This window comes from Ursus americanus, chromosome 2 (genome assembly GCF_024610735.1).
Source record: "Ursus americanus isolate L20-20 chromosome 2, mUrsAme1.1.p, whole genome shotgun sequence".
NCBI classification, from domain to species: domain Eukaryota; kingdom Metazoa; phylum Chordata; class Mammalia; order Carnivora; family Ursidae; genus Ursus; species Ursus americanus.
The window spans coordinates 18,071,873-18,086,051 of NC_142128.1; the positions used below are offsets into that span (position 1 = coordinate 18,071,873).

General features: G+C 49.3%; 1 protein-coding gene across 2 annotated transcripts in view; it reads left to right on the forward strand.

The window, feature by feature from the left end:
* The window catches only part of GTF3C1 (general transcription factor IIIC subunit 1), a 72,170-nt gene that overhangs the window by 7,446 nt on the left and 50,545 nt on the right, over window positions 1-14,179 (forward strand). The window contains exons 3-6 of one of the 2 annotated variants that reach the window (XM_045775223.2): window positions 1,335-1,511; window positions 2,142-2,285; window positions 4,246-4,342; window positions 8,786-8,909. In XM_045775223.2, coding sequence (XP_045631179.2) covers window positions 1,335-1,511; window positions 2,142-2,285; window positions 4,246-4,342; window positions 8,786-8,909 — 542 coding nt within the window. The remainder of the gene's footprint in view (window positions 1-1,334; window positions 1,512-2,141; window positions 2,286-4,245; window positions 4,343-8,785; window positions 8,910-14,179) is intronic. The other variant, XM_087869335.1, reaches the window with a different exon arrangement.

Sequence of the window (14,179 nt, forward strand, 5' to 3'; positions counted from 1 at the left end):
CTGACCGCAAGGCCTGTCTTCCATCACGTCACTCAGTCTGAAACACCTTGCTAGGCAGGACGTATTCTTGGACTCTCTGTTTTCACAGTCCAGGTCAGTAGGAGGAACTAATGATTTTTCCCAGGTCTGCAACAGACTACAGATCCACTGATTGCATAGTTGAGGACAGGCATACCTCATCTTACTACGCTCACAGATCCTGCTTTATTTATCGGTTGAAGGTTTGTGGCAACCCTGCGTCAAGCAAGTCTGCTGGCACCATTTTTTCCAACAGCATTTGCTTATTCGTGTCTCTATCACATTTTGGTCACTCTCGCAATACTTTGAACTTTTTCATTATTTTATTTGTTATGGTGATCTGGGATCCGTGATTATAATTTTCTGAAAGCTCACATGATGGTTAGCATTTTTTAGCAATAACTATTTTTTAATTTAGGTGTGCACATTGGGGGTTTTTTTGACCTGATGGCATTGCACACTAAATAGACTACAGTATAGCGTAAACATACTTTTATATGCACTGGAAACCAAAACATTCGTTTGACTAGCTTTATCGCGATACTCGCCATAGTACAGTATTTGCTTTATTGCAGTGGTCTGGAATCAAACCCACAATATCTCAGGTATGCCTGTATTTTTGACTCTGAAATTTATTTCTAGTTCCGTAGGTTAGTTCAGTCACTTAACAAATGTTTGCAGAGCCTGTACTCCACACCACAATCATTCTAGGCACTGAAGGTGTCCTTGTCCTAGTGAAAGAGTCAACAATGAACCTACTTTTACGGCACTTAAATTTGAAGGGAGGAGACAGACAAGAATGTCTCCAAAAGTAATGTATATGTATATGGCCATTTTTAAGAGTGCTTGGTGCTGTGAAGAATACGGCAGTGGTCAGAGGTAGGGAATAGACTGGCTAGACTTTCAGAAAGGCCTGAGGAGGTGATGTCTAAACAGTGGCTGGAATGATGAGAAGGAGTCAGTCTCCTACACACCAGGGGAGGAGCAGCCAGGCAGAGGAGGCAGCTTGTTTCGGGACCAGCAGGGCTGTGGAGGGTAAGAGGCAGAGCTGTGGAGGGCACATAGGGCATCCCAGGCCCTGGTGAGGTCTGTGTGTCCTGGCAAGACCGTGGAGGGCTCCACGCAAGATGACAAGGTTGGCTGTGTTCACCGCGGACCCCGTGCAGTCTGGGGACGGAAACCTCCTCGCCAGGGGCATTGTGAACCTCTAAGAAGCAGCACAAAATGACGATCCTCTAAGGTTCTGTTTTTTTCACATTTTGATTTTCTTAGAGTCACTTAAAGCTCTTCTTCCCTGTGGTTGTTTTGATTTGCAGGTGGGGAAAGAGACTGATCATCGTTGCCTCCCAGGACATGCGTTACAGGGCCTTGATAGGCTCAGAGGGTGACCCCGACCTGAAGCTCCCCGACTTCTCCTACTGCATTTTGGAGCGATTAGGCCGGTCCCGGTGGCAAGGGGAGCTCCAGCGAGACCTCCATACCACTGCTTTCAAGTGAGGGGATGATTCACTTCTCTCCTGAAGTGCTAGGACTCTCCAATGATTGTGCCGTGCCCCCCAGCGCAGGCCTTGTTGACTCCCCTTCCCCGTTCGTCTCCACCCGCCACTGGGGCAAGTCTGCAATCCATGATGATTGGGCATCAGTGCTTCATATTTGAAGAGACCCTGGAGCAACCGTATAATTTAGTGGCTAAGCCAAACATTTTGAAAGCGGAAGGTGGAGCTCCAGGGGGATGCCAGGGCAGTGGGCATAAATGGGGCCCATCGAGCAAACCAGGATATAGAGTGACCTTACTCCTTGGCCACGACTGGACTGAAGACCCGTATTTGATGGTGTCCTCACTAACCCTCATCGTCGCCCAGCCCAGCCCAGCCATCCCATCCCGCTTCGTTTCCCCAGGCCTCTCTCCCCATCTCTCATCCACCTCTGTTGGGGGCTGGGGGGCACTCGGGCTGAGGCATGCCTGTTCTTTTCAAGACCATTGTCTCACAGCGACTGTTCCCTTGAAGTGGCTGGCTAGGAAGTGTGTGTCTCTAGCATGTTCAAGTGAGAGGCCATCTGTACTGTTGGGGGAGAGTTGCCGGCAAACAAACTGACATAGCCATGCTCTTCCTCTCCTGCAGGGTTGATGCTGGGAAGCTCCACTATCACCGGAAAATTCTGAACAAAAACGGGCTCATTACGATGCAGTCCCATGTGATCCGATTACCCACTGGAGCCCAGCAGCACTCAATTCTCCTCCTCCTGAATCGGTTTCATGTGGACAGGTACGGCGTGCAGACACCAAAGCACTTGGTGGAAAATTTGGAGATCATACAGAAAAGAAGGAGGAAAAAAATCCTATAACCCCGCAGCCCGGCAATAGGAACTATTAACATGTTGGTGAAATTTGGGGGGAGCGTAAAAAAAATAAAAAGTCAAATTAGATTCGTTACAGTGACAGAATGAAGACTGAATTGTTTCCAATTTAAACTTGGCATGTTTTTCCGACATGCAACTCAGAATCAACCTAGATGGTGAGATGGGGAGGTTTCTGCTAAGTGAGTACCATGCGTGATGTTACCATTCAGCTACGTGTCCTAGTCCGGACAGTGTAGCAAGGTGGTGAGATGTGCACATTGCCTTCTGAGCATCAAAGAGTTTCTGGGAGTGAGTCTCTGCCTCTTTGCTACTCCCTGTTGGGGTGACTGCCTGGCATAGAATGGGGGAAAGAAATGCTCCACCACCCTTCAGAGAGGCCTCACTCAGCCTGCACTCCAGCACCTTGTGCTGCCCTTGATGGGAGGTGCAGTGACCAGGGTGGGGAAGGGTTGAGTGGGTGAAGGACCTAGAATACGTGGCCCTTGGGTGAGTAGGCTGGGTGCCCCCTGAGTATGTGGGCACCGATGCCCTGTAGTGGAGGCTGGCAGTGTCGCTGGAGACGTGAGAGGCAGTAGGCATTCCCCCTTCCCTGGACCACGGGGAATGACTCTGTCTCCCCTAGCCAAATAACAGAGGCCTTGCCCTTTACCCAGTGGCCTGGCACCTCGTCCAAAAGGGAGGTGGGTGAACACTCAGGATTCAGTGAAAATTTTAAGGTTTGCAGTGCCCAATACATAGCATAGGCCTGGACCCAAAGAAAGCACTTAATCTACATGTCTAGACAGACTATTGACTAAAGATTTCCAGGAGTAATGATATCACTGTATTCCTGTCGAAATTCCAAATTTGTTTTCAACCCTACGTTTTAGAAATCCTGCATTAGAGAAAATCGTGCTTCGAGAATTTGCATTTTATTTATTTATCTTACTATCCATTGGTTAAATACCAGTATCAGCAGACGACTCCACTGGTGTGTGGCCTGTGTCCACAGAGAACATAGGTGGCAGCTGTGGGTGGCAGGGAGAACAATGGACTAAGTCATTTGTACTTGACTTGGGCGAAGTCACTTGAGCTCTCTGAAGCATGGTTTCCTCTCCTGGAGCCTGGGCACGACACGGTGCCGGTTCTAGTCCGCGTACAGTGAATATCTGCGCCTGCCTTTATTCATGTGTTGAGAGGCAGTCAGTGTGGGCGTCGACTCTGAATCCCATACATATGCCCTCCCTACCCCCAGGGCTGTGGGCAGGTAAAGCCAAGGCCTTCCCCAGGCACCCACAGTCCGGGAGCCTTCTGCTCTCTTTCATAGCTTCCTTGGTGGCCATTAGCTTAGAAGCTGTCATGATCCTACACAATAAAAGTGAGGTGGAAGGTGGGGTCGCTCATGCCGGGGAAGTCAGGAGTCGTGCTTCAGGATCAGAGGCATCAGGACAGCAAAGAGAGCACTGGATGTGTCCAAAGACCTAGGTTCATGTCTTGAGTCTGAGTTTTAGAAAAGCCTGTTCACTTCTTTATGAAATAATCCCCCTCGTTCACCAAGTGAATCATATGGAAATATAGACAGTGCTTCCTAAACTTTATGGTATTATAAAAATGTCAGGCATTTTCGAGAATCGCGATAGCAGCAGCCGAAGAGTCTAGTCTGTGCATCGTCACCACTTAGGTGCCCTTGGTCGTGTGACCGAACCACTCAGAGCCATAGTCCCTGCCCCGCCAGGTGCGGAATGTGTGCTGGACGATGGCTGAGACCTAGGACTGAGGCGGTCTGGGCTGGTGTGTTGTCATTTAAGTCTTGCCTTGGCATCTTTAAAACACAGGCACTCTTCAGCAGTAGGGTTGAAAAGATGCACTGTTTTGTGTTTCTCACAGGAGGAGCAAGTACGACATCCTCATGGAGAAGCTCTCGGGTGTGCTGAGCACACGGAGTAACCAGATGGAGACCCTGGGCAGGCTGAGGGAAGAACTGGTGAGTGCCCGGGGCGGCCCTTGCGCTGGCTGGAGTGATGTGTGCTGCAGCCTGGACCTCCTTGTCGAGCATGAATTAGATGGCTGGCACGTGGAAGCCCTGTTAATGGCCTTGACCGTCCCTAACTTTGAAACAAGTGGGATCTTCCTTTGTTTCACAGGATAAGAAAGTGCTCAGTCCTTTGTTGAAGGCCTTCGTGCTCTTAACCGGCTCCCATTGCTGCCCACAGTCTGCTCTAGGACCTAATGTAGAAGTTCGTGTGGAATGGCAAATCTGGGCATTTAGGGGTGCTTCCATAAGCACACTTCTAATTCTGTCCCCACTGGCTTGATACGGAAAGGGCATCGTGACTTTGCAGAGAGGCAGGCGAGACGATGCAGGGAGAAAAGCACAGACTGGCCAGCTTGGGCTCTGGGTCCCCAGAGTAGAGGCAGGGTGAAGGGGGGAGAGGAGGAAAGCACGGAGGAGCCTCGCTGCCTCCAGGCTGATGAGGACAGTCTTTGGTGGAAGCTAGGGAAGAGCCGACATGGGAAAGGGGAGAGAAACATTGCCCTGTGGGTTAGACAGCAGAACTGAAAACCTAAAGTTCAAAGTCAAGCTGTGGGGCGCCTGGGTGGCTCAGTCGTTAAGCGTCTGCCTTTGGCTCGGGTCAGATCCTGGAATCGATCCCCTTGGTGGGAAGCCTGCTTCTCCCTCTCCCACTCCCCCTGCTGGTGTTCCCTCTCTTGCTGTGTCTCTCTCTGTCCAATAAATAAATGAAATCTTTATAAAAAAATAAAAAATAAAAATAAAGTCAAGCTGTTTGGGTCATAGTGATTAGCCCACAAGGGGACACGGTTTGGAGTCTGATGATTGGCGCCAGGATAATGCTCCTCACCTCGTGCTGCTGTATTGTGCGTGAAGCCCCAGTCTCCGATTCCACTATAGAGGGAAAGGGGCCTCTTCTCTAACGCTAGATCTACTACGTGCCCAAGTCTCTTTAAAAGATTTTATTCATTGGGAAGCCTGGGTGGCTCATCGGTTAAGCATCCGCCTGCAGCTCAGGTCACGATCCCAGCGTCCTGAGATCGAGCCCTGCATCGGGCTCCCTGCTCAGCAGGGAGCCTGCTTCTCCCTCTCCCTCTGCCGCTCCTCCTGCTTGTGCTCTCTCTCTTTCTCTCTCTGACAAATGAATAAATAAAATTAAAAAAAAAAGATTTTACTTATTTAGAGAGAATGTGTGCATGTGAACAGGGGAAGGGGAGAGGGAAAGAATCCCAAGCAGACTCCCTGCTGAGCATGGAGCCCAACGGAGGGCTCCATCCCATGACCCTGAGATCGTGACCTGAGCTGGAATCAAGAGTTGGAGCTTAACTGACTAAGCCTTCCAGGCGCCCCATATCATCTCTTTAAAGCAGAGCTTATGAGGCTTATGGGTCAGTTTGGGCCTATATGTTTTTTAAAGTACGTTTGACCTAGCATTTTTTTTTATTGAGATTTCACATAAAAATCAAAGTTTCCAACTTCCTTTAAAATACCAGAGGCTCTGGCAAGCCGGGGCCTGCAGTCTCTCATTTAACAGCAGGCAGCTCGATCCAGCTGTGCGCTGCCCTGCCCCCCAGGCTCCTTCCTTCCTGTCTCCTCTCAGACAGCAGGCCCATGTCATTTGCCATTACACGTGCACTGCGTTTGCGGTAAATATTTCTCGGTATTTGAGTCTCTATCAAAGTGGAAAACGGAAGGCAGACCAATAAAGCTTCTTTAGGGTCCCTAGTCCCTAGAAAATTCCTGCTCGCTTACAAAACAAATCCTGCCCACTCTGTCCCTTATATTTCTTGTCCAGCAGACATTGCAGAACGAAGCCCTCTGCCCGCCCGGGTCACTCAGGCGTGGGGAGAGCGGGCTCGTATGGTCTCAGGTCAGCCCTGTGGACTGGCTCAGGGGAGTGCACCGTGATAGGGCATCGTTCCATTATTTATCCAGCAAATACTTCAGTGAGCATCTGCTCGGAGTCAGAACTGTGTGCTGCACCCCGGTGACAAAAGTTGGTGAGGATGACCGGTCTCACGGTGTCATGGAGCCGTGTCACCGGAGGGGCGGACGTGTGAACACACACTTAGGCTCAAAGCCTATTTAAAAGGAGGCGTCCAAGCTCCATGAAGGGTGCACTTTCTTCAGGGAGCTGGGAGAAGCTTTATAGAGCAAGTTACGGTCGAGCGGGGGCTTGGAAGATGAAGCGTTCCCCAAGTAGTGGCATTTCAGGCCCGGGAAAGCGGCTTGAGCAGATGGGTTGGAAGTGCAGTAACCCAGTCGCAGTGAGCTCAGGCAGGGGTCGCAGAGATGCGGCCAGGGAGGGAAGTTGGAGCCAGATAGGAGAGGTCTAGAGCACCAGGCTGAGGAGCTGGGTTGTGGCCTTCAGCCTCATAAACTGCTGGTGGCAGTTCGTAGATGGAGAAGTTGCAAGGAGAGAAGAATGTTGAGGAAACGAACGGTGGCAGGAAGAGAGATGGGAGGTGCAGGCAGGAGGTGGGTGCTGTTGCCTCGGGCCGGGCCCCGGGTGGGTGATTGCTAGTATCATTGGACATGTTTCAGTGTGGTGAGTGACTGAGGCCAGGAGGTGGAGGTGAATGAAAGAGTCTTGCTATCTGGCCTGAGTGATTGCACCTCACTGAAATGGACAGGGCCCGAGGGCAGGCCCAGGAGAGCAGGGGGCGGGCCTATTTGTTTACTACTGAAGCCCCCCAGGCAGACGGCCAGGGCCTGGCCCATGGTAGGCGCTCAGTAACATGTGTGGCATGAATGCATGAATAAAGTAGGGAGTACAGAAGGAGGAACCCGTTTGCGAGGGCGAGCTGCATGACAAATTTGACTTTAGGATTTACTGAGTATGAAGATCTTCTGGGACTTTTCACTTGGCGATGTCTCATTGGCAGCTGGAAACAGGGTCAGAGAGAGCTGAGCAGGACTTAGTGAATAATTAGCCAATACATGAGGTTGATGCCATGAATATGGATGCTGTCTTTTTTGGGGAGTGGGGGAGGCTCGCACTGCTCCTTTCCCTTTTTTCTGGGCAGATTGTGTGAGTCCCTGCCGGCAGCCCCCCGGAAGGCGGGACGACATCATCCTCCCTCGCTTCGGCTGGTCCGGGACTTAGGACCATATGTTAGGGGCTGGGGTTTGATGGATGAACTTCCGTAGGGTCTTTGCATGATGCTGGGGGCCCAGCTAGATTAACAATAGATCCCATTTACAAGCCGGTGTGTGGATGGGCCATATGTGAGTCGTCTGTATTTTTTTGAGAGCCATATGTTCTCCTGCCCAAGGGCTGGAGCCCTGGCTAGTCTGACAGTTGATCACACGTACGTGGTGGCGGCGGCCCGCAGACATTTGCTCCCTCTCTCACCCCCGGAGGGTAAGAGGGTAAGAGGAAAGCCGTAAGACTCCACTGACAGCTCTTAGCGGTGAGTGCCTCCCGTGGTTCCGCCCACAGCTCACAGCAGCCGGAACTGGCCTCACCACTCCAGGGCTCGCAAAGGCCAACGCTAGCAGCAGCCAGAATAGATATACGGACGAATGAAACAGGCCAATTATAAAAAACGGTTTGCTCTCAAGAAATATTTCATTGTCCTCTTGGCTGTTGTGAGAGAAGACGGCACCTAACTGATGACAGTTAGGAACTGACCTGCAGCCCCGACATGCAAGGGGCTGCCGGGGCCACTCTGCGAGAATGTGCCTGTCCTGGCTCTCATTGACGGCTGCTCTGACGATCCGCAGTCCCAGGATTTGTTGCCAGATTTCTTGCGAGTGAAGCCAGAACCTACTTTTTTTTTTAATGAAATCTCACTTTTCAACGTTGGCAAATAAATCACTTATTTTCACAAACGTGTAGATGGGAAAACATGGCCTATGCTGGAAGCAGCTCGCCGGTGGCCCCTGCAGTTAGGAGCACATGGGGTCATTTTGTGGAAGCTTCACTGATAAACGAAATTGCATTTTGTTTGCCGTAGTTTTTTTTCCTTTTTTTTTTTTTTCTCTTTGTTCCATTGCCCAGGGAAGGTGTGTGCATGCTTTGTGTGTGTGTGTGTATGTGTGTGTCCGTTGCACACTTCCTTGTTAGAAAACCAAACACTGAAAAAGTATATAGTGAAAAGCCACCTTCTAGCTCTGCCCCCCGTCTGCCTGACTCCCACCCCTACATATCCTTCCAGGATCTTTGAGCAAATAAATCTCTTTCTCCCTCTTGTAATCAAAACCATTTTTAGAATTGTTTATTTAGTGCTCTGGACCTTGTTTTGTTCCCTTGACAGCATAGTTTGGAGTCTTTCCTCCTTAGCCCCTGCAGTGTTTCCTCGTTCAAGAGAGTCGGTTAACTCAGGTCCTGAACTTGGGTTCGCTGACATGACTTTAGCGGTTGCAGACGCCTCGCTCGCATCTGATAGCAGCTCTTACATTGTGTTTTGGCAGGGGCTGTGCGAAAGGACATTTAAGCGGCTGTACCAGTACATGCTGAACGCTGGCCTTGCGAAGGTGGTGTCTCTCCCCTTGCAAGAGATCCACCCTGAGTGTGGGCCTTGTAAGACAAAGAAAGGTAAAGGCAGTCTCAGCCTCTTTCCCCTTGGCTGTGCAGACGGCTTTCACTTCTCCCTTCCAAGTTCCGGCCTTTCTCTCTTCCCACGTTCAGCCTTGCAGTGGGTGATTGCACATGTGTTCAACTCGTTCATTCCTCAGTGTCTCACTTAGGATCTCCTATAGCAAAAGTGCTCGGGAAATGTTCACTGAATCAAAGTAATCCTAAGTGTCAGCATGCGTCTCTGTGTAGATGTCCCTCCAACCTCTCAGCTTCGTGGTGTCCAAAAGCAAGTTCATCTTTTCCTTCTTACACTAAACCACTGTTCTCTCCAGCATTTTGAGAGTACCGATGCTGTGTTGCATGATCTCAATATCCTGTAGCCCTTGCAAGGTAGGTGGTAGTATCACCTTTTGCATATAAGAACATTAAAGTTAAGAGATGCAAAGTCATTTACATAAGGTTGAGCAATCAGTAAGTGACAGATGTGGGATCTGAACCTTCCAGGAAAGTTAAACTAAGGACCATAGACTGTAAAACTTTAAAAACCTTCCTTAGTCCTTTATCTTTCTCTATTCTTGATTTTTTTTTTTTAATGCCACGCTGTTCATGACCAACCAAAGTCATTTAAAAAGCTGAGGGTCAGAGCTTTCAGTAGAAGATGATAGATGGGATATATGCGTTTATCTGCACTCTTCCCAAACTCTTGCCTAGTGATGACAAGGGATATAAAAGGAATCAACCTGCAGGTACAAAGAGACCAGGACAGGAATGACAGCAGAGAGTCGTCAACAGTATTCTGGTGCTCAACGCAGATGGACAGATAGTAACGGACTGAGCAGCCTGGGGAAGCTCAAGGCCAGTGAAGGGCAATAGCCAAGAGTCGATGCCTCAAAACCTGAAATAAACTAAGAATGTGGAGATCCCAGGTACCTTTGAGCACAAGTTTGGACAGCGCCAGAGACAAGAGGGTTGGCTGGCAGTGTGGGTGAGCAGCTGCTGCTTCCCCAGGTCCTCTCCCCCTCTTTGCATTGCCACTTTCCCTAAGATGCATTGGAAGGTTTCTGGAGTCACAGACCCAGTGGGGACAGGGCGACGTGCTGAATATGGGACACTAAAAGAGGAGGGTCCTCTCACTATTGTTCCAAACTTGGCTTCTGCACATTGGCTGTCAGACTAACCGTCCCCTAGGCCAGAGGCTGGAGGCTGCTTTTCTGCAGAAACTGACTGGCCCAAGAGAAGAGTCTTCTAGATACTGAAATTTAGGGGTATCCCAACAAAACAGCTGACCCCTGCATGCTCTCCCTACACAGAAGCCCACACGATGGCTCCCTCCTCCTGCCCCTGAACAACACCCGAAACACAGTCTTCCAGCAGCAATTTAATGCTTCAACAAACATTTGAGAACTCTAACAGAAACAAACAAACATAGGAAATAGAAAGTGAGGCACAGAGGAAAACGTGAAAGAACTGGCAGAGAGAAGGCATTGCATCCATGAAAACACAGAAGCTCTCAAGGAGGGATGTGCAAAAAAGAAAAAGGGGCACCTGGGTAGCGCAGTCATTAAGCGTCTGCCTTCGGCTCAGGGCGTGATCCCGGCGTTCCGGGATCGAGTCCCACATCAGGCTCCTCTGCTGGGAGCCTGCTTCTTCCTCTCCCACTCCCCCTGCTGTGTTCCCTCTCTCGCTGGCTGTCTCTCTGTCAAATAAATAAAATCTTTAAAAAAAAAAAAAAGAAAGAAAAAAGAGCCCTTGGAAATAGAAGAAATGTGACTGTTGCAATAAAAGATTAAGCAGAAGAAGGTAGTGAGATAAAGTTGAGCTAAGTTGAAAATAAGACGTTAAGCCTAGAAGGTCCAACATCCGCACAAGGGGCTCAGGGGGAGAGACAGAATGTGTGCAGAGTAAGAGAGGAGACACTGAGGAATGACACAAGCGATTCTCCCAGATCTGCAGGACATAAGTTCTAGAGCAAAAGACCCATCAGGTGCCTACAGGAAGAACACACAGAACCCCACACCAAAACTCAACATCCCAGGACTCGGGACACCTGGAGCGAAGGAGCCTCCAGAGAGGAGACGGCGACTTCCCAGTAGTAATTGAAGCCAGGTGGCCTTGAAGCAGCGCTTTCATTCTAAAGGGAGTGGATTTTCCATCTGGAGCTCTCTGTTCAGTTTTCATGTCAATCCACTGTGAAAATACGGAGATTTTCATACATGCAGATCTGAAACAATTCATCTCCCATCTCCCATGGTCCCTTTCAGGAAGTTGCAGTCAAATGGCAGACTGAAACAAGATGTGGGAAAAGTGGGGTCCGGGTCGTTGGGAGACCAGGAAAAACACGAGAAGCTGGTAAAGGGAAATCACCGTGACAGGCGCCATGGCAACCCGTCCACACGGGAGCCAGGCAGGAGGGCTCTGGAGGGACGGAAGTCCGCGCGAAGGATCAGCTGCCTAGTGAGTGTGACTGTGTTTAGAGAAGGTTGTATGTCAGCTGAGTGTGTGTGTGAGAAGTAGTGACGGGTACACACAAAACCAAGCCAATGGGAAAGAAATGAAGTTATTAACGCCAAGGGAAACCAAAAGGTGTATCAGAAAAAAAGGTCAGGGCCTGTATGCTTGCCTTCGTGGACATAGCAAGCAGCCTACGGAGGCTGGCTTCGTTACCACAGCTCAGAAGAGTGTGCTGATGTGGACAGACCACGGCCTACCCAACGAGTGGCTTGGTGTGTACAGGAGGTCGGCAGTCGTGTTTGCCAAGTGAGAGTGAACTGCCCATCTGAGGGGCTCTGTCTCTTCCTTTACCTCCTCGCTAAGCTGATCAGTCACTGCCCACGCTGTCTGGCTTTCGTGTCTGAACAAAGTTTTTGGAGGAGGTGGTAACACACCAGTATTACCATACAACAGGTGAATAAACCAAGGAAGGAGTCCCTGGGGGTAGGGAAAGTCCCTAGAGGGGACCTCACCTTTGAGTCCCTTCAGTGCCAAGGGCACATGTGACTGGTCGAATGCCTGGAGTCCCTCCAGAAAGGTGGCATCAATCTTGTCAGTAGAGAGAAAGCCAGGAAGTATCGCCAGGTCGTGTGGCTGGGAGAAAAGTTCCAGAGGTGTCCTGGGGACTTCTCTGAATGCTTAATACTGTAATGACCTGTGGGTCTGTTAATCATTTTTATTTCCTGATTTATTGGAAGGGAGACATTAAAAATAAACAGATGGAATGATTATATTTTTAAAGTAAAGAGAAACTATGAAGGAGATGCCGTTAAAGGAGACATTAAAAATAAACAGATGGAATGGTTATATTTTTAAAGTAGAGAGAAACTATGAAGGAGACGCTGTTAAAGAACCTTCCTCACTGCCAGGCAGCCACAGAGCAAAGCTTCTCCCAGGCTTGAGGTCCCTGGAAATGTAAGGCAGCCCTTGCAACGAAGACACCAACCACAGTGAACTTTAATGTAAGACAGCTCTGGGTCAGAATGCTCGTTCTGTCACTTCCTGTTGGGTGACCTTCCCCAAGTTTGGCCTCTCCGCCGCAGCAGGATTATCTGGGGATAATAATGCAACTTTCCCGAGCGTCATGGGGCTTACAGAAGACAGCATACACAGAGCAGGAGCCACAGACTGGGAACGGCCACACGTTGCAGTGTATTTTGCTTGGCTCACAGTGTTTGTTTTCATCGAATTCATTGCTGGGCATTTAAAAGTCAGAAATCATACCAAAAAAGTCAGCCTTTCAACTTCCCTGTAAAAAATGAAATGAGGCAACATTAAATTTCATTTCTTTAATAGCCATCGGCCAGGCGGAGAAATGCTGCCACCTTTTCACAGGGCCCCTCTTCCCCATCCCCCAAGGATGCCCTGCCTCCTGCTGTGTAGCCCCATAGGCAGCTTTACTCTGGTGTGTCCGTGTCACATGGTGAGTGGTCCCCATTTTCTTGAGGCCTAGTGCTGGGAAGAAAAGCCCCCCCGAGACTCGCTACTGATGGTCATGATGGCTTTAACTCCTTACATGGGGTTAAGTGGGCAGACCCCTAAGACAGTGACCATCAGAAACTTGAGGCTGTCACACACTGACACGGTGAACCCGTTCTGACTGTTCAGGAGGCTCATGTCATTCCGCGATGTTTTTTTTTTGTTGTTTTTTTTTTTAAGATTTTTGTTTACTGATTTGACAGAGAGAGAAAGCTAGCGAGAGAGGGAACACAGGCAGGGGGAGTGGGAGAGGAAGAAGCAGGCTCCCAGTGGAAAAGCCTGATGTGGGGCTTGATCTGAGGACGCTGGGATCACACCCTGAGCCAAAGGCAGACGCTTAACGACTGCGCCACCCAGGCGCCCCCCGCGATGGTCTTGTTACCCACCTCCTGCTGCTCAGGTCATCGGCTGGGTCCTGTGGCGCACTGTGCCTCAGGTATTTATCTGTGTGACTTGTTTCCAGCTGGGTCGGGAGCTCCTTGAGAGCGGTGGCCTCGCCCCTCACGTACTTTTATCCTTGAGGCCTTTGCAGTATCTGCTGGCAACAGAGTAGATGCTAAGCAAATGCTTAGCAAATTTAATTTAATTAGGCACCACTTCAGTTCCTCTCCTTGTGCAGGAGACAGGGGATGAAGGCACAGTTTTAGTCTTTTTTTGCCTGTGCTTTATCATCCCAGTTTACAGAATTAGCATAAACCTTCCCTCTAAGGCATTATAGAGCAGACAAGACTTAAATAATAAATAAAGATGATGGATTACTTCATGTAAATTTACAGGTGTGCCTGGATATATGCGAGTTGTTTCTAAAAGCTGTAAATAAAGAGTTTGGATTTAGGCATATTTCAAGTTCATTACAGGAAGCCGCAGTGATCTGCTTTGCAAAAAGAAAGAAAAAAAAAAAGCCTTGGTAATGAAACAGTCACCCTGAACTGATCTGTTTTTGCAAAATTTGGATTATATTCTTCAAGTGTTTACTAGTCGTACTGTTTTATTCATTTGGGCTGCGAACAGAAGGGAAGAGAAATAGAAGTTAAAACTTTGTGATTCTTATGAAAATGAGGGCCAGCTGGAAGCAGGTGACAGAAGTTGTGTGCCCTGAGGCCGAGGATGGATGTGGTCAGTCAGGTTGTCCAGGGTCAGGCCAGTGCCTCCGCACGGAAAGGGATGGGGAAGCGGTCCGAGCACCTGTATTCCTCTCTTTATGATGTAGACTCCTCCTATAGCCATTAACTCATGACCCTGAGAAAGAAAGAAAAACTCAACAAGATTACAGGACACACGGTCAATATACAAAAATCAGTTGTGCTAACGATCTCAAA